The following is a 25,799-nucleotide window of genomic DNA, read 5'->3' as shown; positions in this document are numbered from 1 at the left end:
CAAGAGAGAAAGTGTTTATTTTTCAAAAGTTTATGGTGAGAACCACAACTACCTGTAAGTGGGATGTTTATGTTGGCTTGACCAGTACATTCCTTTCCTGTGGGGAGCTGACTTATATTTAGAGTATTGCTTAGTGAACATGGAATCCAAGCAGGTTGTGGACTCAACTATTTTATGGTAATGTGATCTGATCATCCCGGTTTCCTTCTCCCCGATAAGGATATACCTGTTCGGTGAGAAACTCCTACTTACCTTGAGGTCGCAACTTAGAATCGGTTCTTCCAACAAGCCTGGACCGCCTAGGCGAGGCCATTGTGGTGGCATGGCTAATAAAAATGGCCCCATATCAAATTCCATTCTGGGTCTCCATGAGTACAGCGACAAACAAACCCAGAAACAGATCACCATACAAACAAACAAATAAGAGCTTTCCTCTGTGGGAGGAGACATTGATTTGGCAAAGCGAGGATGAGGTTCTGGGTGGGAAGGCAGTGAGGAGGGACAGAGACAAGAGAGGGTGTTTCGTTCTTCTATCATGAAACTAGGTTACCTAAAAGAAGCCTCAGTGCCTTGGTGGTTGCAGGAGAAGCTTATGGAGATGCCCACAGCAGCTGTGAAATCCTGCCCCCACTGGCCCCTGCACCAGCTCAGTAGCATCTTAGGGTGCTCTTTCCTGCGTCCACTTCAAATTTTTTTTCTATGATTACATGTCATTTATAAATTCTTCATGCTTGCCAAATTCGAGGATCACAGTTCATTTTTAGATTTCTTGTATGTTACTCACTCAACTGTTTTTGTCATTGGAGTAAAAAAAATAACTGTCGTGTCTGACCAAATCATGTCACATGTTTGGAGCAGTTAATGACTGGAGGGAGGAAACATTAATTTCTCAATATGGCATGAGCTTAAAAAATTAAAAATTATAGAGTGCTTTGTGATTTTCACTTATTTCAAAATCCTAGGCCAATGCCAACTGTTCAGGTCTGGCAACTTTGTTATTTTCTAATAAAGCTCAAATAATTAGAGGCTTAGAGTCTTAAGTCTTCAAAACTATTTCACTAGTTAATAATAACCAAAGTTAAAGTGCCTAGGGAATGTCATTTTCACTTTCAGCCAGTATTTGAGTGGTATTTTTCTTGTCACTTGCCATAGATTTAAAAATATTATTTATGTGTTTGTTTCAAGTTGTTAAAGATTTTTGTTCGTGTTTTTAGCATTTAAACTTTTGGGGAAGTTTTTCTTGATTGGGCTGGGGATTTTGTCTTGTGTTTTTGCTTTTGAGAGCATTGAATTATACTAAAGAAAGAATATAAAGGAAGGCTGCCTATCTACAAGTTAAAATGGGCCCATAGAGGAAGAGGGATAGGAGAGAAAGCTATACAACATCTAACCCATTAATAATGGGAAGACTGACTTCCTTTGGTAGCAGTGAGTCTCCACATATCTGGGTTTTGGTCAGAAGATCACCGTAGCGTGTGTGTGTGTGTGTGTATTTTTTTCCTCCTGGTGATGTTCCAAAGAAGAGGAAAATCCTTGGACAATCTCTTTTACTGTCCTAAAGAATGCTATCCTTTTTATTCTTTTTAAAAATTTACTTATTTTATTTTTAAAAAATTTTTTAAAAAGATTTTATTTATTTAGTTGGGAGAGAGAGAGTGAGAGAGAGAGAGAGAGAGAGAGCAGGAGCAGGGGGAGGGGCAGAGGGAGAGGGAGAAGTAGACTCCCCGCTGAGCAGGGAGCCTGATGTGGGACTCGATCCCAAGACCCTGAGATCATGACCCGGGCCAAAGGCAGACACTTAACTGACTGAGCCACCCAGGCACCCTTATTTATTTATTTTAGAGAGAGAGAGAGAGAACATGAGTGGGAGGGGCAGAGGAAGAGAGAATCTCAGCAGACTCCACACCCAGCGTGGAGCCCAACATGGGGCCCAATCCCACCACCCAAGATCATGACCTGAGCCAAAACCAAGAGTAGGATGCTCAACTGACTGAGCCACTCACGAACCCCTACTATCTTGATATCTATTTTCCTTGTAATAGATTTTGTTTTTCCAATTTAAGAGTGAAGAAATTGTGGTTTTTGACTCTCCCTTCCTATTAAGGGCCTAGGATGGTGCTTCACCAAGTCTCTGAGTCTCCTGAGAGATATAAAGAGATAGTCTGGTGTAGAGGAAAAAGGACTGGGTGAGGGGTCAGGATACATGGGTTCTGGGCTACCTGTGGGGTTTGAGGCAAATGATTTAACCTTATGAGCCTCTTTTCCTCATCTGCAAAATGGGCCTGAAGATATCTGTCCCCTCTCCCACTGCACTGCTGTGTGAGGACACACAAGGCAGTGGTTTTGATAGCTTTTGGGGGGATTTGCCAAGAAGGCCAAGATACCAATCTCTCAGGCCCTGGGACCGGTGGGCTGGGCCTGGGGGTGGCTAGAACCTCCTGAGTTACCTGGCTGGGCCATGAGCATCCTCATTTGCTGTGAGTGCTACGGGGTGGTGGACTGAACATTCTTCACTAAGTCCCTCACCAGCTCTGTGGGGTGTGGACACTAATGTTAGAAAGAAGGGATGAAGGGGCAGGTGGGAGGTGGACGTTGGTGAGCTGGTAGGTCTGAGACTGTAGAGGATTCTACAGCAGAAGTTAGTTTTGTCTTGGACCTAACACCTTACACCAGCCATTCAGCTGCTCCCGAGGGCCTGTGTGTCCCCTCTGTTCCCTCATAGGTTCCCCTGCCACGGCAGGTGTTGCCACTCTGTCCTCCCTCACCCTTCCCTCCTCCTGCACAGTTGTTATGCCAGTGCGGTTTTGGTTAGAAAATCAGTTGTTAGGCATTTACACTCATCTAATTTCAACTATTTTAACTTTAGACACTGCTCTTTAAATTTTTTTTGTCTCAGAAAACCTTTTTAAAAATTAACCTTCTGAAATGTCAAAAATTGATATATGGGTATAATTACAAAATAGACCTATTAATTATGTTTGTTGTTGATCATCTGTCTTTTCTCCAGTTGAGTGTGTAACTCACAGGAGGTTTCTATTGGCTTTATTCACCCATGTATCCCAAGCCTGGCGCATAGTGGGAGCTCAATAGATATATGTTGAATACTGAATGACTTGATTAAAGATCTCATTCCTTGTTTTCTCTTCACCCTGTAGATGTTTATTCTTTTCAAGAAGAGGAACCTGTTTTGGATCCTCATTTGGCCAAGCACTTAGCGCATTTTGGAATTGATATGCTTCATATGCATGGGGTAAGAAGGTCCACTTTGTTTGTATTCCTACCTTGCAGGGAGGGAACCCTTTGGTTTCTTTAATATGTAATTGCTGTAACGGGAATCTTACTTTTATAGGTTTTAGGTTTTAATGTTTGCATTTACTTCTTGAATTTAATTAATTAACATTTTCTTTTGGTTACCAGCTTACATTTTTTTTTAATGTTATAATAAAAATGGTACCTCATCAAGTACCATTTGTTTTAGTTGGAATTTACTTGTAAAATTTCTGTATCCTTTGGTGGAGAGTTGCATGAATCACTCCTTGTTCATTGAAGCGAGAAAGTATGGGAAGATGACCTTTAAAATTATCTGTGACCGACATCACTTTAATTAATTTCAGGAAGGGAAGCAGAGCTCGGGGGTGGAAAGAATAAGCCAACATATTGTTGTTGATGGGAAGAGCTTTGCTTCATTTAATATTGTGTTTTCAAGCTGATATCATGACTATGTAACGTCCGTGCCTGTGAGGAGCTGCTTCAGTGTGCGCGCTCCGCTTGGACCCTTCCCTCCCAGCCTGTCTCCCTCTCCTCGGGCTCTCCTCCCCTCCGTCTCCTTGTCCTCACTCACGTCACCCTTCAAGGCACTTCCAAGGCCCATGATTTTCCTTCACTTTCCTCTCCAGCGGCCTTGCCTTTCTGTTTGCTGGGTTGCACTGGAAAATACAGTTTTTACTGTATTTTACAGTATACTCTACTAACTTCTTTCTTTCCGTTCCTATTTGTCTTTCTTCCTCCTATCTCCTTTCCCCTTCATCTCTCTCTTTCATATTTAAACCTTTTAAGTGTGTGTATTTACTGTGGAAAGACATACATAACATAAAATTTACCATTTTACTATTTTTAAGTGTGCGGTTCTGTGGCATTAAATACATTGACATTTTTGTGCAGCATCGCCAAGTCAGTCCCTTTAATTAGGTGATTTTTCTGCTTATCTTGGGGAACAAAGGGGCAGAAACATTCATTGCTGTTAGAAATAATTCTTGGGACATGGGCTTTGGGTGATAATTACAACTAAAGTTGGTTTCCTTCAATGACTTTGCCCCAGACAGAGAACGGGCTTCGGGACAATGACATCAAGCCTCGGGTCAGCGAGTGGGAAGTGATCCAGGAGACGGGGACGAAGCTGAAGCCCATGTATGGCCCCGGGTACACGGGTCTCAAGAATCTGGGCAACAGCTGCTACCTGAGTTCCGTCATGCAGGCCATCTTCAGCATCCCAGAGTTCCAGAGAGCGTAAGTGTCCCCCCGCGGAGCTGGGTGCACAGCGCTGCCCTTTGTCCGCCCCCGGATGTGCAGGGGAAGCTCGTCTTCATCAGCTGCAGGACATGCCACCGCATCCGCGTGGTGTGACTTCTTGCACTGAAGCTGGGTGAGAACACTTGTTGAGTGTTATGGGAATCAGGTGAGATTAGGAGAGCTTTGTAACTGAGAAACTTACCGGGGCTTGTCGTATTAATAATGGCTTCCGTTTTTAGACCTTCAATCCCCCTCTATGCCAAGAAAATATTAATCATCCATCTTCACAGCACGCCTGCCACATTCCTTCTATAGATACGCTAGGAGAGATTCAGTGATTGGTTTGGTCAGTGTTGCCCTCCTGGTGAGTGGAGTTTCTTAGAGGATTTAAACTTTGTGTTATTCACTACTCAAAATGTGGTTCACGGACTGGTGCTGGTCCTTGGACTGCTGGGTATGGATGTGTGATAACTATGGAAACGGAGAGGGAGCATGTGGAAATTTTTGTAGCAAGTCGACATTGTCATGCTTTATAAGTGGCATTTCATTTTTCGAATTACTTTTATTATATATCTTAAAGGAGTCATCTGTATGAGTTGAAATAAACAGAAAAGCTGGCCCTTCGCCACAGATAATTGGGAGGCACTGATGGAGGATGTTTCCTAAGTGTGTGTGTATGAGGCTGCCTCCTTCCTCCCACATGGAGGGCAGAGCGGCTATGTCTGTGGCCCTTCTCTTTTCTGGGCTGGGCTTAGAGGGGGGCTGCACAGACCGGGACCGAGGCTGGTGCACTTGTGGGCAGCCACAGCCTAAAGTTCAGAAAATTATCTCTAGTGTATTCCAGAGCGGGTTGGTTTCCACCACGGTTCAAGTACAGAAGAGGACACGCACTGACCCACAGATGAAGGGGCAGACAGCATGCTAGGAATAGTCCAGGGCAATTTTTTAGCCCTGTGGAGTTGAAATGCTAATGGCTTTCATGGTAGCTAATCAAAAGTATATCAGATACCCTTTTCTTTTCTCTCTTGGTATTTGAAGACTTACTTTTCTTGCTGTTTTCCGGCTTTGGAAATTTATGGCCAGTTTGCATGTCTAGTTTTCATTTTCTCATCCAGCCAATGAAGAGTGGGTTCTGCTCTGCTCAGCAGGGTGCTGGGTGGGGAGGGGGGTTCAGTGGTGAACAAAAGGACGTGGTGCCTGGCTCCACTTGAGAAAACAGACAGTGAATAAATGATCAGAAGAACAACTGCATGGTTATAAACATGGTAAGTTCCATGAAGGAAAAGGGGAAGAGATGGTCAGGGAGGATTTCTTTGAAGAGAGGGCACACAAAGGGACACACACCTTGACTGATATGCAGGAGGACTGGGGACAGAGGGTTTTGGACAGAGAAAGAGCAAGTTTGAAGCTCTGAGATGGGAGCACTTTTTCAAAGGTATGCCTCACACATCATATTTTTTTTTAAGATTTTATTTATTTGGGGGGAGGGAGCACAAGCGGGGGGAGCAGCAGAGGGAGAGGGAGAAGCAGGCTTCCCGCTGAGCAGGGAGGCCAATGTGGGGCTCGATCCCAGGACCCTGGGATCATGACCTGAGCTGAAGGCACACGTTTAACCAACTGAGCTACTTAGATGCCCGACCCATTGTATTATTTCTATAAATTTTTGCCCATGTCTCATACTTGTATTATTATTTGATTGGGGAACAGTGTAACTTCATCTTACCTTTCTCATGGTCCCTGATTTAAAAAAAAATATTGAAGGAAAGGCCTTGCGGTAGATGTTGTATAATTACTATTTCTTTTAAACTAGAATGGAGGGAACTTGTGTTCTTTGGTTACAAAACCCAACAACTGTTTTGGTGACTTACAGTCTATAGGTTTTGAAAATGCTCTCTATCCTCCAAAGTTTGACGAACAGTCATATTTCTGAATTTTTTTCTCTAGTGAAAAAAGGTACCTCACGTCTGTGTTTTGGAATTAAGATTCACATATCTCCCCTTAGTGTTGTTTCAAGAGTCTCAGAATTGTATATTACTGAATATTTAATATTCTATTTTCTAAACATTTACTGTGTATATTACTACATGAGCAACCTACTCATAATACTTGTCCTCAGTCTGTTCGTTCTTTTACCAAACATCACTTGGTTGAAATACTTGCTCTTCAAACTCCTTTCTCCCCAGCAGGACTAACTCTCAGTGGAGTTGGGTCCAGGAGCAATGTCTCCATTTTGTAAGTAGAAAGAGTGACTCATGGAGAGATTAAATGGCTTACGCACAACCAGAGTGTAATTCGGAAATGTCAGCCTGACTCCGTGATACCCTGCCTGCTACTAGAACCCGCTTTACATTTCAGAATAATTCTGATGCTGATCAAATCGAAATAAATGGTGTATAAATTGAATGAGAGCTAAGATGGATTGTCAGATAGCAAAACTACTTTTTTGAGAACCACTAGACTGCAAACTGAAGTTACAATACGTATTTTTAAAAAGTATCTAGCATTACTTCTGCGTTTTAATTTAACTTTGTTGTAATGAAGGATATTCCTCATCATTTAGAAAAGTAATAGAAATTACTAGCAAAATGGACTTTCCTGACATCAAAGATATACCACCTTTAATTTTTCATTTTTCTCTACCAATCTTGCCTGAAAGCATAAGCCTCACTAATGTTCATCTTCCCAGTGAGGTTTTCTTATCTGGTCAGCTTTTGAAATACGATAAAGACTGGCTTGTAAGAGAGCTAATGAGTTCATCATGTTGTATATTAACAATTCCTCTGTGCAGTCTCTGGCTGCGCATAGTTTGGTTACAAAGTTTGGTTGATCTCTTATTTGGCTCTTGGTCCACTGAAAATTTCTAGATGACATATCCAAAAGCCATTTGAAAGGGGCTGTCCCAGAGAAGTGGGCTCTGTTAATTTTGACAGAAGTACATAATATGGGGTACCAATTCTGAGTTTGTAGATAGCAGGTGCCTGCAGGCATCCGGAAGTAGAGGTCATTGCTAACTACTAGTGTGTTGTGGTTCTCTGCTCGGGCTTTGTTGCAGTAATATCTTTTCTGTTGGTTTATAGGTAGTCAGTTATGGAAGTTGGTTATATGATTACATTATATGAATGTATTCATTCAACAAATGTTTTTTTAGTGCCTTTTACACATCAGATGCTATTCTAGTGCTGGAAATGCAGTAATTTAGAAAATGTATCTGCCTTCATGGAGATTATACTCCAGTATATAATCTCTAGAGAGATAATCAACAAGGAGATAAATTATAAAATTGCAAATACTGTTGCATGCCAAGAAGAAAGTCAGCCAGGATCAGGTGATGGGGAATTAGGAGAGGTGGGGAGGTGCCTTTTAAACAGATCTGAGATGGAGCAAAGGTCTGTGGAGAGAACATTCTGGGAAAGAGACAGCAGATGGCATGACCTTGAAGCAGGTGTGAGCTTGGTATGTCCTGGCAAAGAAGGGCACGTGGTTGGGGTGCTGTGGGCTAGGGAGAGGGATGGGAATGAGGTCAGAGAAGTGGGCAGAGCAGGGTGCATGAAGTGCCAGGGAAAGGGATCTGCTTCTGGATTCTTCTCTCTAGAGCTTTCACGCTCAGAGAGTCAAAGCCTGAAGATGGAAAGATGAACAGCACAAAGCAGAGGGTATGAAATAGGAAATGAACTTAAGAAGTGAAAGGAATGATTGTACATTGAGGTTAGAGATGGGTGGTGGAAGTTGGCACTGCTCTGTCAAGGTAAACTGGTCAGAAGGAGGGGCTGGGGCCCGCTCACGGGAGCACGGGCTGGGCAGAGTGGTTCAGAGCAGGGCTTTGGAGCCAGGCTCCCTGGGTGCACTCTGGGCTTCATCACTCCTTCCTTGGGTAACTTTGGAAGCATCCTGATTTCTCATCTCTCTAATGGGTAGCCATAACCATCCCTTCCTCATATGGTTGTAATGAAGACCCAACCAGATTATACAGAGAGCCCTCAAGAAGTGGTAGTCGTCACTGCTATTATCATCAGCATTCATTTTGATACGATTGGCATAATTCCTAGTCTTACCATTTGTTTTTTTATTTTTTATTTTTTATTTTTTATTTGATGGAGAGAGAGAGAGCGAACACAAGCAGGGGGAGTGGCAGGCAGAGGGAGAGGGAGAAGCAGGCTCCCTGCCGAGCAGGGAGCCCGATGTGGGGCTCGATCCCAGGACCCTGGGATCATGACCTGAACCGAAGGCAACTGGTTAACCAACTGAGTCACCCAGGCGCCCCTTACCATTCGTTTTTGAGATGGTAATTGAGATAGCATAAACTGGTGGTTCTTGATTCTGGTTACATGTTATAATCACTTGGGGGACTTTGAAAAGATTGCAAATCCCAGGCCTCAGTCTCAGGCCTCAATGACATCAGAACATCTGGGGGTAGCTCTGGCTTTGGTGTTTTTCGGAGAAACTCTGTAAGTGATTCTAACCTGCACCCAGGGTGGAGACCCACTGATAGAAACACAAACATTTTAGGGAGGCCCATGAATATGGCTGCAGAGGTAGGATCTCAGGAAAAGTTTTCTTTAGGTGGATGATTTAACTTTGATAGAAAGGCAAGAAGGTCTTCGCTAGGATGGCAGCTTATTTTGTTTCTGTTCTTTCAGTTCCTATGTTTTTATTCTCCCTTCTCATTTTCTAGGTATGTAGGAAATCTTCCAAGAATATTTGACTACTCTCCTTTAGATCCAACACAGGACTTCAACACACAGATGTAAGTGCTGATTGAAAAGTATCTAAAAGTTTTTTAGAGAAGTATCCAGTAAGTGTTCATAATGGTTATTGCTGGGTTGCAGAATTAAAGGCAATTCTCTCTTTTTTAAAATTTTCTGTATTAACAGTGTTCTAAAATGAACACATGTTACTTTTGTTAAGAAGAAAGATATTAATAGTTATTTATAAAGTACTGAGAATGGTCTGAAATGGCATCAGTTATCAAGAAAAATCAAATAAATAAGTTATTTTTGAGTAATCAAGATAAAATGTTCCACCTAAAAGCATTCATAGGTAATGTTAATGTCTCTATGGGGAAACAACAATGACCTTTTTGTTTTTCTTTCTCCCTCCTGTCCAGGACTAAGCTAGGACATGGCCTTCTCTCGGGCCAGTATTCAAAACCTCCAGTGAAATCTGAACTCATTGAACAGGTGATGAAGGAGGAACACAAGGTATGTGTCCCAGTATTTGCCATGTTGATAGGCAGGTAGGGGGGCCTTTACCAGCTAGAATGTGGATTTCCTATGATTTGGCACATGGTAGCTATAAATTTAGCGAACTGTCAGAATAGCTATTTTGTTTTGTAGTCTAGGGTGTCTGTGTGCTCTTAAAAATTGTGGTAAGAAATAGCTAGGGTTGGTGTTTCTAGTGGCAGTTGTTTTATGGGTTATATGTGAATGTCATCATTAATGGTTTTCAGAACACTGTTCTTCATAAAATAGAGCTGAGATGGAAAGAATAAGCCTTATACAAATATAAACATTTTCTCCTTGGTAACATAATCTTGGCCCTTATAATATCTTTCTTCTCCTAAGCCTCAACTTTGTTTGCTAGGATTTTTCAAGAAGCTGGTTGTTAAAAAACAACATACACATTCCTATTCTACCCCCTTCTCCACCCCACTCCCACCTACAGAACTGAGGATTCTGAATTTCTGGAGAGGTCTGGGCAATCCTCATTTTTGGTAAGCTGCTAGGGGGTTTGTCAACACACTCAGATATGAGATACTCAGCTGGCCATTCAGTCACTGTTTACTGATAGAATAACTGAAAGATGCACTCCATCTCCTGATAGCCAGACTTGCATTTCCATGTGCCTGCAGAGTGGGCTACCGACCCCTTCCCGGGTGGCTCTGTTGCACAGCTCCTGAGGGCACTGCTCGCAACCTGGTCTTTTTTGAGTGGTGCCCTTGAAATTCTGCAGTGCGCAGCTTACACAGCTGCATTTGGCAGCCTGGCTCGTAACGCTGCCTATGGCCTGAATGGAGTGCATGCCCCTTTCCCCCCCCCACCTGCTCTGACCTCAGAGTGCTCTGACTTGACTTAGTGGACAGAGCTGTTTCTCAAGTGTTGGCCTCTGTGCTCCCACCTCAAGTCAGCCATCCTTAACTAGATCAGTAGTAGGAATGGCAAGTGAGTAAACTCTTGTTCATAATGAAGCCAGCTAGTTGGGGAAATAAAGCAACGGAAAGAAGGGAGAGTATAAAGGGAGCATTGAGAGGCAGTGTTTGGAGGTGAGGAGTAGGAAGGGGCTGAAGAGGGTAGAGAGGGAAGTAGACACTCCAAATGGCCAGGCTGGGAGATCAGAGTGGTATGGGGGCCGGAAGATGCGTTGCCATCTAGCATGGCAAGATACCAAGTTCCTTATCCATCCAAGACTGGAAGGCCCTCATCTGGGACGCAGTTGAAGGGATGGTTTGGATGTGGGTGGGGTATGGGGGGCACCCAGGCTTCTTCTACCTCTGAGCTCCTGTGAAGCTTTGAAGAGGTGTTGTTGAAAACAACTTGGATCAACATTTTCTTTTCATCACATTAGGCCTGGGTTTTCATCCATGCTATGCCACTTCTTGGGCCACTTTTGGGTCAGAACCCACCTTCCTTGGTGGAGGAGAAGGAGACTGGTTTGGGTCTCGGGGACTCTGGGCTTCCTTTCCAGGCTCTGTAAGGAGCTGTGAGACTGTGGGCAAGTCACATAAACTTCCAATCCCAGCAGTCAAATGGCAGAATTTGTCCAGGTGGTGGTTGTGAATGTTGCAAGTGTGAAGGTTCTCTCTCCCACGTAAATAAAATCTGGGTATATTACGTGCTTATGGTTGTGTTTTTGGAATCTCCTCATTTGAGAAAATATGGAATGAAAAGTCATCAATTTGGTGATGTTTGTAAGTAAAGTTTGGTTTTGTTAATATTAAAATGTCCTTTTACATTAGAATAAAAATAGTTCTTTTTTTTAAAGATTTTATTTATTTGACAGAGAGAGAGTGAGTACAAGCAGGGGGAGGGGCAGGCAGAGGGAGAAGCAGGCTCCCCGCTGAGCAGGGGGCCCGACATGGGGCTCGATCCCAGGACCCTGGGATCCCAACCTGAGCCAAAGGCAGCCTCCTAACCAACTGAGCCACCCAGGTGCCCCAAAAATAGTTCTTGTAAGAGCAAGGCACATTATTTATTCATTCTATGAACAATGACTACTTGGGGCCCTTGCTCCCTCCTCACCATTGGGCTTAGTGACTATTGTGCAGTAGCTTTGTGATCTCTAGGGGCCTGAAGCCTACATGTGGGAACTCCTGCTTTGTGTGGCCCAACATGGGTGATCTGGCAGCATTTGGGCCATCTTTGGCCTGTAGATGTTTTGCTTGGCCCACACATAAATATCTGAATTTCCAGCTTCTCTCTCTCTCTTTTTTTTCTTTGAGAGAGAGAGAGTGAGTGCGAGTCGGGGGAGAGGGACAAAGGGAGAGGGAGAGAGAGAATCTTAAGCAGGCTCCATGCCCAGCATGGAGCCCGATGCGGCGCTCGATCTCATGGCTCTGAGATCATGACCTGAGCCGAAACCAAGAGTTGGATGCTTAACTGACTGAGCCGACCAGGCACCCCAGAACTTCCAGCTTCTCTTAAACAGTCAGACCCTGTGGCAGTTCCAGGCCCATGATAGCAGATGGCTGGAGCTGCGTAGGGGCCCTCCCTTCAAATAGGACACACAGTCCCCGGCTGGCTCCGGTCCCTTTGTGATTCATGACTTGGCAGGTATGCTATTGTATTTGGGTGTGTGACCTTTGATTTAGATGATCTGTAAAATCCTTTCCTGCTCTGTGGTGCCATGATCTAGTAGTCTTTGAGAAAGAATCCTGAATGTGACCAGTAGTACGGTGTGCATCTTGGGAGTGGTGGGGAAGACCTTTCTGGGTGGGTGGGATATGAGTGAGTCTTTGGCTCAGGCATCAATAGGGTCCTTTTAACGTTCAAAATGAGCTTGAATTGACCATATGATTTTCTTTGTGGCTCTGGAGGAGTCAGTTTTAATCTGTTACGTGAACAGACAAGTAATTCATAGTAAAATCTCCATTCCCCTTGACAGTGGAGGGAATTACTTTCTGAGGCGTCAGAATTTTCACTGGCAATTGGTTTCAGAGAAACCAGTTTGTGAGACTCTTCTCTCAGGGGTCAGGAGCCCTTTGGTCAGGTGGCCTTGTCCTGGGCCTATGGCATTTGTGATTGGTAATGTGCCTGAAATGCCCTAAGAGAAGAAAGAAGGTGTGTAAACCAGAGAAGGGGATGGATCACAAGAGGAATGTGGGTTGGAAAGGAGAGAGAACAAGAGAGAAGAGTCAGAGCCATGTGGTGGGAGTGCCTTTTTATTGGGCCCCCACCAGCAGTGGTACTAATAACTAAGATTGCTTATAAAAGGCCAGGTTCTTTCTGTATGCTCAGTAATGCACAAAAAACCTTGCCTGAAGTTCCACAGCCAGCAAGTGGCAGGGCTGGGATTCACACCAGGCAGGCTGGCCCCTGAGTCTGCTTTTGACCTCTACACAATCCTGCTTCCCTGATAGTTGTTCCAGCATTTGCTTCAGGTGTCCAGTGCCTCAGAGTGTGGATGGTGCAGGCGGATGACAAAAGGGGGTCTTTAAAGTTTGCACAATTACCAGGTGGTCCCGGCAATTTATTTCCCAATGCCTCTGTCTTGCATTTCTAGGCTACATGCTTCCTGGTGTTAAACTGGTCTTCTACAGACCAAGGTGAAATCTAGTTTTTATATATGCATGCTTAATGCACATTTTCATCTGTAAAAAGATTTGTGGTATTTGTTTTGGGCACTGCCATTTCTACATAAATGTGTTGAATTGATTTTTAAAATTAAATTGCATCTGTGGTAGATAAAACCTCTCACTATAAAGGGGCACTTTTCTTTCTTCAAAAAATATATTCCTGTCTTATGCAATCCGAGACCATACTTTCACACTTTTTAATGCTGAATACCCTGTAATTTATTTCTCCTTCCAAAGATAACATGTTTGAAACAATTCTATATTTCAAACAAACTGTATTTCTTAAGTGACAATTCATTTGATTTCCCTGCTGAAAAATCCTTGACACATAATTGCTGGTCTCAGTTTTTGATCAACATGAGATAACCAGTGTTCGACTTTGAGGTGATGTAATTTTACCCCCAAACATGAGAACTTTATTTTCACTAATCTCCATTTTCCTAGGTGTGGCAAATGTAACATTTCTAACTCACTTTTTGAAATAAGAAAAATAACTTGGGGAATGCACTCTGTTCCTTTGGCTTTGGAGATTTGGGGTTTGGATCTAGTTAGGAACTGGGTTAGATCGAAGGTTTATGGTTTAAGGTTAAAAGTTGAAATGAACTGATGCCATACATCTGTGTATTAGGGGCAGGCTGGGATGTGTCTACCTTTCTTTTTATTCCTGGAGTTTTACAATGTAAATATCTGTGCAGGTATCGCTCTTTAATGTGATACAAAGCCCCACTTTTGCTGTGTGTGTATTAATTAAAGCATTAGGCTCAGAGGAATGGGAGCGAGGAGTGTCTGGCCACCTTCTTAGTGCAGAGTTAAACAGAAAGTCCTTGTAAGCATTTGGGAAAGATTCTGAACACTGTAGCCCTCTTGCTAATTTTAGCTGATCTGTTTTGCAATTGCTGATGGAGAAAGTAAGTACAGTATCCTATAAATATGACAGGTTCCTTAGGTGGTTGCTATTTTGGAGACGCCGGGGGCTCCCTCCTAATAAAGTTAGTTGTCGGGACTAGCCATGGTTTCAGGTGTAGAGGGGTCGGCTCATGGGTGAGAGTGTGTGCTTCCTGAAGGCAGGTCTGACCTGGTCCAGTCTGGTCACTCCCTCTCCTTGTGTGCGGCGACAGACCCATAGGGGACTTTGGGATGATATCACTGACGCATTGCCAACTAGGAAATATGGTTTCTTTGACTTAGTTCTTTGGTTCTTATTTTGACTTTTGGTTTAAGTATTAACTGCCTTATTCAGAGCCTGGTCATTAAATTTTTTTTTCATTTGCAAATACACATACAAGTAGCATTGTGTAGCTTTAGCAATTGCCATTCTGCGGGTTTGGTTTCAGTAAGCCCCCCTAGGCTCAACTTTTCCTTCCCCTTCTCTTCCTCTGTCCTCCCCTTCCTGTCCCTCCCCTTCCCTGCGGCGTGTTAACACAAAATCCAAGCATCCTTCTTGTCACCTGTAAATGTTGGCACACATCTGTGACTAGAATACCTTCTTTTTTTCCCCACATAAAAATCATGTTAAAAGTTGTTTCAAGTGTTAGAAGCACACCAACAAAATTAATAACCATTCCTCAGCATCATCCAATACCCAGTCCATGTCCAGATTTTCCCCTGCAGTGTCAAAGATGACTTTTATAAGTCCCCCTCCTTTTCTTTCTGCAAGCTATTGATTTGTGGAAGGAGCTGAATCATTTGTCCCAGGATTGTTTTAAAGATTTTTGCCTTGTTCAGCTTGTGTTTCTGATAAGCTGGAAGCTAGATCTGGAAGACTTTCTACTATACCAGATACGAAAGGAACGTACTATTAGTTGAGTATGGGAATTAGGGGGACTTCCTCTGCAATCAGGTAGAATAGGCATGGGACATGGGTGCAGGCAGCCAGCCCAGCTGATGGTCAAGGCATTAACTGTGGAGTAGTCTAGTTTGAACTAAAAAGCTCGAACCCAGCTGTGAAGTTCAGGAGCTGGTCTGCAGTGTGACGTGGGGAGGGAGAGATAGCATCTCTCTGGTTAGGAAGCCTTTTCAAATAGCTTCCCAATGATTAGCAGTTCTCAAGCTATAGCTTGAGGATTGAACAAAGGATTGAACAAAGGATTAAGGAATTGAACAAAGGATTAAGGAAGGTCAGTCAAGAGAAAACAAGGAAACAAAATGGGTGGAGAAAGAAAAGAGGTGTGGCTAGTGAAGGAGGCTGGGCACAGTCCAGGTGCAGGGCTGAGGTTCTGGGGATTTCACCACAGTCCCTGTTGAGACTCCTCCCAGTTACACGACCACATGGTGGCAAAAATCAGCAGCCAGCTTTTCTGAATTTCCTGACTTGTTAAACTTCCCAAGGCAGCTGCTTTGATGGGGACTGGCAGCCACATCAAGTCGAAGCCCGGCTTGCAGGAAGAAATGCCATCAGCAGCAGAGAACGAGTGCGTGCTTATGTGAAGGCCTAAAGAGAGAGGCACAAGGTGAAAAGATGGGATTCCACGTGGTGCCCCTGCACTGCCAAGGGTGGAGGAATAGTTGCTGGACTGACCTGTAATGTTGGCTCCAGAGGCACGTGGGTTTGAAGAGGGCTTACTCGGAGTCCAAGACATACTGTCTCCCTTTCTCAGCAACTGGTGAGAGGGACTCAGGGTCATCAGAGATGAGAACTAGTGTGTGAAAGCGGTATTAAGACATGGGATAAAAAGAGAGAGACAGACAGATAGACACACAGAGACAGACAGCGAGACGGAGGGACAGCAAGTGACTGACTTTTGTAGCTGTGTGATGCTGGGCCAGTCACTTAATGCTGCTTTGCCTCAGTTTCCTCATCTGTCAAATGGAGAGAATCATTATCATCAATCATCATCATCAGGTTAAGTGAGTTAAGCAAGATACATGTATTACAAGGTACTCAGAACTGTGCCTGGCACCTAGTAAGTATTCACCCACGTTCCTAGAGTAATGTCTGACCTGGATGAATAAATGTTAGCCGTTATGCAAAGGCATTGTTTTTGCATGCTGTGTTGGCTGATGCAATGCAGACAGGCATCAGCAGTGTGAGTGAAGGAGTTACAGTTGTTACATCGTTTTCGGGAGGTGTGCATACAGGTAAAATTAATTGTCAGGTATATAGTGGTCTTTACCTAGCATTGGCAGCACATCTGAAGCCAGGCGTGTGTGCAAGCTGGGCCATTTATGTATAGTTTCCATGTCCTCGGATGCCCACATGCTGCCACTTTGGGGCGTTGTCCTCTAAGAGCTGCTGACACTGTTCCAGGTCCTGGGCGGCATCCCTCAGCATTTGCCATAGATACGTGTGTTGTCTCTCATTTCCCCATGGTCTCTCAGCTCTCCAAAGGCAGAATCCCCAGTGGTTAGTAAATACTGGATGACAAGGTCAGGTGTATATTCAGCAAGACAGGACAATTCACCCGAGTTTTATTAGAAACATTGCTTGGAACATATGTGCTGGGGAGCTGCAGGGAGGTGCATAACGGAGTTTTCCCATCCCCTGTTGCATCTGACTGCGTAATTGTGCACACCTCCTGTGGTCTCTGGACCCTAGCTATAAAATGAGGATAATGGCAGTACCTTCTCTGCAGGGTTATTGTTGGGTATGAAATGAAGTGACAGGTAACACTGTTATTAGATGCGTGAACTTGGAGGGGACTCAGGAATCAGCTTTATCATGAGCCCATTTCTGTCCTCAGTGGCGATGTGGACTCATCCCACTCTGCTTCTTCAGAGCATTGCAGACAGATTGCTTAGATTTCCAGTGATTTCCTGGAGATTACCAGCATTAAAAAAGTCCAGTTCACATCAAAGGCAGCTTAAAGCTTCTCTCCCCTACCAAGCTTGGGGGTCTTGGAAACCAGCAGTGCGCAAGGGTTGGCATCAGCATCCTCTGGCCCCACCAGAGTCAAGCAAGGACCACGGGATGGAGACATTAGACAAGAGGCAGAGCCTTCCGCTGAGCTAGGGCGTTTGGCTCCCTCCTGGCTGCCATGGCTAGCTTTTTGTAGGGGCACATTAGTGGCTCTTTAGAGATGTCCCTCTTCCCTGCTTGTCCCCTTAGGGACCTCCCTGGGACCTCTCCTGATGCTCTGTCCAGCTGACCTCTGTAGCCCCCACCTCGGCTCCTGCCTCAAGTCTCCTCCGCCAGCCGACCTTCCATCGTCTTACGCAGTGTCCTTTCTGAAGGAGCCTGACAACCTTCTGAGCTATCCTTCCGGTCCCTGGGGAAGTTCATATATCCTTGTCCTCCAGAGTTGTCCCTGCCACCCGCTCTTCCCGCTCTGTCATCCTGGCATCTGCTGCCAGCCTCCTCCAACATCTCCAGGCGAGGGGCAAGCTCCTGGGAACAACCGTGCTCTGATCCAGAGACAGCCCAGGGCAGACGCGTGAGCCTGAGCACCTCTGCAGTGGTTACCGGGGATGTGTGGTGTCATTTCCTGTTCTTGCAAGGACAGGCATACCTCGGAGAGAACCACCACAGCAAAGGGACTGTTGCAGTCAAGTGAGCCAAATGAATTTTTTGGTTTCCCAGTGCATATAAAAGCGATGTTTATGTGATACTGTGGTCTATTAAGTGTGCAGTAGCAATGTGCATACCTTAATTAAAAGCACCTTATTGCTGAAAAAGGCTGACCATCATCTGAGCTTTCAGTGAGTTGTAATTACTGACCACAGATCACCCTAACAAATACAATAATAATGAAGAAGTTCGAAATATTTTGAGAATGACCAAAATTTGACACACAGACACAAAATGAGCAAATGATATTGGAAAAATGGCACCGATAGACTTGCTTGATGCCCGGCTGCCACAAACCTTCAATTTGTAAAAAATACCATATGGTCAAATCACAATAAAGTGAAACACAATCAAACGAGGTATGTCTGCATCCCCGTCTCTACTAGAGCTTCTCTCCTGCTCTCTCATGGGGAAGGAAGGGAGGTGTGGAGAGCGCTCCTCTCCATTAACTTGCTTCCGAGGACCCACTCATGCTGCCTCTCTAGCCTGCTCTGAAGTGGGCTCTCACAGCAAACCCTGTGAAGATGGACCTCTTAATGCCTTTTCTTAGAAAGTGAGGGTGTTTATCATGTCTCGTTAGTGTGATGCCCGCTCCACAGGAAACATCCAGTGAATGCTGGCTCTTCTCATTGTTTAGCTTCTGTGGACTTTAGTTGTCTCATCTGAAAATTGGGGCTTATGGTAATCCCTACTCTGCTGGCCGCTTAGTGCCATGAATGTGTAGGAAAGTGTGGTAAATTTGTTTTATTTTGGGGGTGCCTGGGTGGCTCAGTCGGTTGAATGTCTGCCTTCGGCTCAGGTCATGATCCCAGGTCCTGGGATTGAGCCCCGCATCGGGCTCCCTGCTCGGCGGGAAGCCTGCTTCTCCCTCTCCCACTCTCCCTGTTTGTGTTCCCTCTCTTGCTCTCTCTCTCTCTGTCAAATAAATAAATAAATCTTTAAAAAAAAATTTTTGTTTTATTTTTATATTTCAGCCTCAACAGAATGGGATCTCTCCACGCATGTTTAAGGCCTTTGTCAGCAAGAGCCACCCAGAATTCTCCTCTAATAGACAGCAGGATGCCCAGGAGTTTTTCTTGCACCTGGTGAATCTAGTAGAGGTGAGTGAGTCAGTCTTCAGAAATGCTCGAAAGGTGGTAAGAGGGGTGCACAGTGCCCGGAGATGGTCCCCTCTGGCAGTCCCCTCTGGCTGGGCCGGGATGCCCACCCCCAGCCCCTTTCCTGAATCTGTCACAGTCCCAGCTGGTGCTGCATCGGCGTGAGGCTTTCTCTGCTCAGCCCGTGTGACGTGATCACTGCTCATGCCCTGTTTTCTAGCACTTCTAGATCTCCCCGTTCTCCTTTTAATTTGTAATTAAAGGAATGTTTGTCTGTTATTTCATTCAAAGTTCTTTTTGGTCTCCATGACAAACCTCCTTAAGAGTCCAGTGTGGTATTTGGTGTCCTTGTGCCACCACTCAGAGATGGTCACACTTTGCTCCCAGCAGAGTCGAATCACATTCTGTGCTGTGGTTTTTAAAAGCTCCCGAGAATTCGTGATTAAAGGCTTTCTTCTCCCTCTTAAAAAACAACTTCTTTTTTTCTGATTACAAAAATGTTCTCTGTGGAAGATATAAAAAGGCACAAAGGAGAAAATCAAAATAGCCAGTGGCAACAGCCCCTACAAATAAGGAGTGCTACCATTTCGGTGTCTGACCCACCAGACACTTTCCCGGTGCATTTATTAATTCTCTCCATGCTGTTTTATAAGCATTGCTTTCCACTTAACGTGTTCTGAACGTTTTGCCACATCATTACATATTTGAATGTAGCGTGATTTCTTTTTTGTGTATAATATACACCAATGCATTTCCACAACCCCATCATATGTGCCTTAATTTTTGCAGAGCAGTCCTTTACTCTCCCCCCTTCTCTTTAGTCTGGCTCCCTCACCCCCTTCCTTCTGATTCCCACTAGGTCAGTTCCTCTTTCACAGCTGTTAGTGGCTGCATGATGTTCATTCACATGATGAACTGTAGTTTATTTAACCCGTCCCCCGTTGTTGGATATACGCCTGCGTTTTGTTATTAAAGTACTCTGGTGAACTGCCGTGCCCGGAGGGAATGCTTCGTAGCACCAGATCCTTATGCCAGATTTATGTATTCTCTTTTGTGCCAATTTTTATTCACGGCTTAATATTCATACGTTTACTAACCTGATCTAATCTAACCTTCAGAGGAACCGCATTGGCTCAGAAAACCCAAGTGATGTTTTTCGGTTTTTGGTGGAAGAACGTATTCAGTGCTGTCAGACGCGCAAAGTCCGCTACACGGAGAGGGTGGATTACCTGATGCAGTTGCCTGTGGCCATGGAGGCAGCAACCAACAAGGGTAACGGTCCCAAAGTGGGAACTTGGCGATGTGCTTGCTCATACATGCAAACAAACCCTCGGATCGGAGATAACGCGGTTAGTCACTGCTGAGTCACGTCAGGAGGAGACCCAGCCCAGACAGTGTCTGGTTCGCATGTCTCTTTTCCTCTTTTCCCCAGTCCCCATGTGCCTTTCTTGTGAGAAGAGTCCGATGCATCGCGGGTTTTTGTTGGAGGGATTTTGGGTAGAACCTATTTTAGTGCCTATAAATTTGACCAATTGGTTGGCTTGAAGTCAGCTTACTTTGGGGGAACATTATTTGTAATTATAGATGTGGAAGATTCTTTAACGTTAGCACTCATGAGTTGTGCCATAAATTCTGGGGAAAATGATCGGCATTTTTCGGGGTGAGACGTTCTAGCAGCGATCTCTTTTTTTTTTTTTTTAAGATTTTATTTATTTATTTGACAGAGAGAGACACAGTGAGAGAGGGAACATAAGCAGGGGGAGTGGGAGAGGGAGAAGCAGGCCTCCCGCGGAGCAGAGAGCCCGATATGGGACTCGATCCCAAGACCCTGGGACCATGACCCGAGCCGAAGGCAGTTGCTCAACACCTGAGCCACCCAGGCGCCCTAGCAGCGATCTCTTGAAATAATCTGACTTTGGCATCTGAGTATTGAAGACTCCCCCTGTGGGAGGTGCAGCAGGGAAGGGCTCTTGTAGGAGTGAGGCCCATTAGAAGGGTCTTTGGACTTTAGAAGCAGGAAGGAGGTGGAGGAACTGCTGGGGTCTCAGGGGAAGCTTCCTTCAGTCAGTCTGTGTGGTTCTTCCCGGGCAGAATAGATGAATGGTATTTCTTAGAATTAACATTTAGAAGCAGAAAAAGGCAAAATGTCTGCTATATTGCTTATGTCCTGTGAACTGGTCATTTCCGTAAATGTCAGTAACTCGCTTTTGTGGCCTTTTCCCCTCTTTTTTTGAGGGGGTCAGTTTGTTGTGCTAATTGAAAAGCGATGATTATGATGATTTTAAGATGAAACGATTTCCTTTTTCTATAAGCTTGTGCAGCTTTTGGCCAGTTTCTAAATTCTTACCCATCGTATAAAGTAGAAATGAGGGCAGGGGTCTGTGGTTTGTTTCCTTTTTAGAATTAGGCTTAATTGTTTTCTCTTGCCAGCCTCGGGGATGTTCCACTCAGTTCTGTGATCCTCTCTAACTCACTGTTTATAATTTATGAGTGGTAACTATTCTTTTTCAGAAAGATTTATAATTTAGTCCCTGGAAATTGATTGCTGGGACACCTAATACTGGCATCCTAGATATAGGTACATCATAAACTGATTGTGGACTGGACAATGAATTTTAAACCCATATTCAGATGTGCTTAAGAAAACACATGGGTGCATAAGGGTGTCTAAAAACTGATAAATCAGGAGTGTTTTTTTTTTTTTTTTGGTAAACAAAAGGAATTCCCAGAAAGACCTCATCAAAACTATATAAAATTTTGACTTATAGGCAGTTTCCAAGAGCAGATCTGCTGACTCCTGGGAAGTTGGTGGTGTGCTGTCTTCTTTTTCCCTTGGTATTGAATTGTTTGAGCAGGAATTGTGTAGAAAGCCTTCTAGGTTGGTAGCTCTGCTGTCTGACCTTGTGCGTAACCTCAACCTGAAGTTTTCTGGGCAGTGTTGGTTAGAATCATGGGCTGAGTGCAGTGGAGGACTGCGATAGTCCATCTCGCTCCTTGGTCCGCACCCTCCATGACCTCTAATCAGAATGGAGAGATGACCCTTGGGTCTCCTTCAGTGTGAAATTCTGTGGTGTGAAGACTTCGTGATTGGAAGGTGGCATTTGGGTAATCCCAGCCTTGACTCTGGACAAATGGAAGACCAGGTTCCCGCCTCACTTCCAGCACATGTGAGGTCAGGACCTCCGATCTGGGCTGGAGTTCACAGATCCCTCCTGTCAGTCTCAAAGGCGAACAGGCAAAAAAATATGAATGGCTCATGCAGCCTGTCGGCGCCACCCTAAAGTCTGCTCGACAACAGCCTTTCAGCAGGCTTTTCTGGATCCGTGAAGGGCAACAAGTGAGCAATACTGCCCCGGCCCAGACACCTCAGGAAGATTGGCCCAAGGGGATGTTTTCCGCTTCAAGAAGATGGAGTGAGTACAAGGTCATTCGTTTGCTCTTTTACTCAGATGAACTGATTGCCTATGAGTTAACGAGGAGGGAGGCAGAAGCAAACAGAAGACCCCTTCCCGAGTTGGTTCGCGCCAAGATACCATTCAGTGCCTGCCTTCAGGCTTTTTCTGAACCGGAAAACGTAGATGATTTCTGGAGCAGCGCCCTACAAGCAAAGTCTGCGGGTGTGAAGTAAGTGCGCATGTCTGTGCGCTTGTGTGTTTGTGCTTGTGTGGTGGTAGTGGGGTGAGGAGGGGCCCCTGAGGGGTACGCACTGGGTAGGGGAGAGGTGGCGGGGTGCTGTACGAGTCTGCGCGTGCTTGTTCATGTGTAGGGAGATGGGGTTATGATCCGTGCAACCCTAATGGTCATAGAGCTCACTTGTGTGAGGCCTGTCCAAGAAACCAGGCTTATAATCTGTGTTGTGTGTTAGGGAGGGAATGTCTTCTCTTTTCTTTTTTTTAAAGGAAGGTTGTGGTTTATCCTTTATTAGGAATTTTTTTTTTTTTTGCCAAGAACCCCCCAAAACCCCCCACCCCCACCACCACAATGGCAAGAATGATATTAAGAGATTACAGAAATACTTATGACAGTCTTCAATATTTAAGCTCCACTATGATAGATTTTAATTCCATAATTAAAGATTTGGCTTAGCACGTGGTGACCAGGGCTCTCAGGGCATCTCGAAGAGGACATAGTGGACATTGTTCAGATGAGCTGCTCAGGACGTAGAAGATGCTCTGTTTCCACATCGTACACCTCATTGTCAGGTACATAAAACATTTTTTCTCCACTTGATTAATTGATTTTATACAGTCAAGTCCTTGCCAACGCACGGCATACAATTGGAAAAAGAGTACTCATAGAGGCATAAAATGAAGGGAGGTCTGAAAGTTTGGCTCTGGGAATTTTACTCCTTTTAGGTATTCTTTGGCCGTCTGTCCTCCTAGCTAAAGTTGAGCTCTAGTTCATGCAAAGGGGTGTGAAGGCTGAAGAGCTACTGCTAGATGTTTTTTATCACCTCAAGTAGCAGTCTGACTTAAATCACTTATTCCCTGCAATAGACATCGCTCAAGATTCCCCTTTGTTCCAGGTGATTGACTTCATATGTTAAAAATGGGAAAACACAAAGAATTTATTTCAGAAGTCTAAAAAAGGCCGTATTTTCTTAAAATAATTTTTAAAAGTGTTGCTCATATCCAAATGAGATTATTAGTCCATTCAGTTATCAGTTATCCATTGTGGAGTAAGTTTTCATCCTCGGATTGCTCAGTTATGGGATCTGTGTGCGTGTGTGTGTGCGTGTGTGTGTGTCCTTGCGGAGAAACGTCGGTGAGTTGGCGTGTTCAGTGTGTGAGATTCACTTCACTGCAACCTGGAGCCATCACTGGGCAGTCAGACATCTACACACTATCCTAGCAGCGGACCCAATTTCTTTCGTTGTTTTCCCCCCAGATTTATTGAGATATCATCGACAGTATTGAGATATTGACATATATTGATACATATTGAGATAAAATAATATTGTGTAAGTTTAAGGTGTACAATATGATTATTTTTTTTTTTTTACTTTAATTATTGACAATAGGTGGAAGGTTTCTCAAACATGGATCCTTTTCTCTTTGCGCTTTAATTCTGATTCTGTGTGGGACATAGAAGTGATCAGGGGACTTGGCCAACTAGAAAGTCCCCAGCATCAGGTGTAAGCTGTAGTGTTCTTCATTTCCCTGTCTGCTTAGCCACCTTTTTCTGCTCTTCAGAAAAGTAACCTCGTGTCTTAGAAGTGTAAGTTCTGACATACTCTCTGGGCCTGCAGGAAGGAGCCTTCTCATCACTTGGAAAAGGCCCATCATTAAAATGGAGTTGGGAGGCATTAGCTTTCTAGAGACAGAGGCTCTCACCCCAGGGCAGGTGGTCAGGAGATCTGGATTCATCTCCTGTGTCCACTTCCCAGCTTATGTTCTATCCTAGGGCAAAGTCACCACCCAATGTCCTTCTTCCATCTGTAATGGAGGAATGATTCTTGCTTACCTGGTTTTCTCCTCCAATGCTACGAAATATTTAATTGTAGGCAGTGCTAATGTAACTGTCTAGGGGAGGGGTTTCTGCTTTCTCTAATCCTTAACAGTAGATATTAAATGTATTTTCCTTTTCCTCTGTCTTTTATATGTATACATGCTCTCATGGGTTTTATGTATATGAAAAAAATTCATACTGGATGTATCCAGTTGTTAATAATTGAAAACTGGTCTTTGTGGAAAAGGAGGAAACATGTTCTAGGTTAGTAAAGCAACTACATTTTTTGTCCATTTATCATTCCAGGTCATGTGTTAAGCACTTACTGTCAATTATCATTTAATCCTCTTGGTATTACTATGGGGTAGGTGCTATTATTCTCCCCATTTTATGGATGAGGAAATAAAAAGAGAAGTAATTGGCCAGTAAGTGGCAGGTCTGGAATTCATTCAGATTGATTGAGTTCCAAGTTTAAACTCTTTTTTTTAAAGACTTTATTTATTTGACAGAGAGAGACACAGCGAGAGAGGGAACACAAGCAGGGGGAGTGGGAGAGGGAGAAGCAGGCTTCCCGCTGAGCCAGGAGCCAGATGCGGGGCTCGATCCCAGGACTCTGGGATCATGACCTGAGCCGAAGGCAGATGCTTAACGACTGAGCCACCCAGGCGCCCCCCAAGTTTAAACACTTAATCCCTCTGTTATATAGTACCCCATATTCCTGATCATGCTTGCTTATACTCATATCCTTGTAATTCTTATGTAGCCTTGCATATTCCTTATTAGGTCTTATCATGTTTCAAATATTAGTTTTGAGGAAAGCAGTTCAGTGGATTCCTAAAAGATTTTTTTTCTTTTTCTTATTTCTAGCAATATAGACATGATCTCCTTACTATATTAGTTTGGGGCCTTGAATTTTTCTTGTGTTAGACCCAGAGCCTGAAAGGCCAGGAAGAGGCAAAAGATGTTCTTTTTGTAGATCTTTGGTTAGTATGGACCAGACATAAAGACTCTTGCCTTAAATAGTCCTGAACGGACAGTTTCTGGGAAGAATATTAGTGTTTGGAAATTTCATTCATTAGCAAGTATTATTGCTCACCTGGAATATTCCAGGCAATGAGTTGAACAAGACCTAGCTCCTGCCATCAAGCAGCTTATGGGTTAAGGGTCAATAGGGAGAGATTTTGTCTTGACTTTTATCATTTATGAAGAGGAGAGCACAGTGTGGGGTTCCAGAGCACAAGCTTTAGGTGGATGAGCAGTGTTTGAATCCCCAGTGTAGAACTTACTGATACCTGACCTTGGCCAAGTGACCCTAAGCCGCTGTTTCCTTCTCTGTAAGCCTTGATGATAATAGCACTTTCTTCATAGGGTTGGGGTGAAGAGTGAGATTAACTCTGCAAAGTGCTTTGTATACTGCCTCGTGCAGAATAAGTGTATGCCGTAACTGTTACAA

General features: G+C 44.2%; 1 protein-coding gene across 2 annotated transcripts in view; it reads left to right on the top strand.

Annotated features, from left to right (window-relative positions):
* The window catches only part of USP13 (ubiquitin specific peptidase 13), a 128,674-nt gene that overhangs the window by 53,095 nt on the left and 49,780 nt on the right, over positions 1-25,799 (top strand). For both annotated transcript variants that reach the window (XM_036115935.2, XM_036115933.2), the window contains exons 7-13: positions 3,156-3,250; positions 4,319-4,506; positions 9,182-9,253; positions 9,614-9,707; positions 18,776-18,901; positions 20,017-20,170; positions 22,348-22,522. In XM_036115935.2, the coding sequence (XP_035971828.1) occupies positions 3,156-3,250; positions 4,319-4,506; positions 9,182-9,253; positions 9,614-9,707; positions 18,776-18,901; positions 20,017-20,170; positions 22,348-22,522 (904 nt within the window). The remainder of the gene's footprint in view (positions 1-3,155; positions 3,251-4,318; positions 4,507-9,181; positions 9,254-9,613; positions 9,708-18,775; positions 18,902-20,016; positions 20,171-22,347; positions 22,523-25,799) is intronic.

This window comes from Halichoerus grypus, chromosome 1 (assembly GCF_964656455.1).
Source record: "Halichoerus grypus chromosome 1, mHalGry1.hap1.1, whole genome shotgun sequence".
Lineage (NCBI taxonomy): Eukaryota > Metazoa > Chordata > Mammalia > Carnivora > Phocidae > Halichoerus > Halichoerus grypus.
This window is presented reverse-complemented; position numbering and strand designations above follow the sequence as displayed.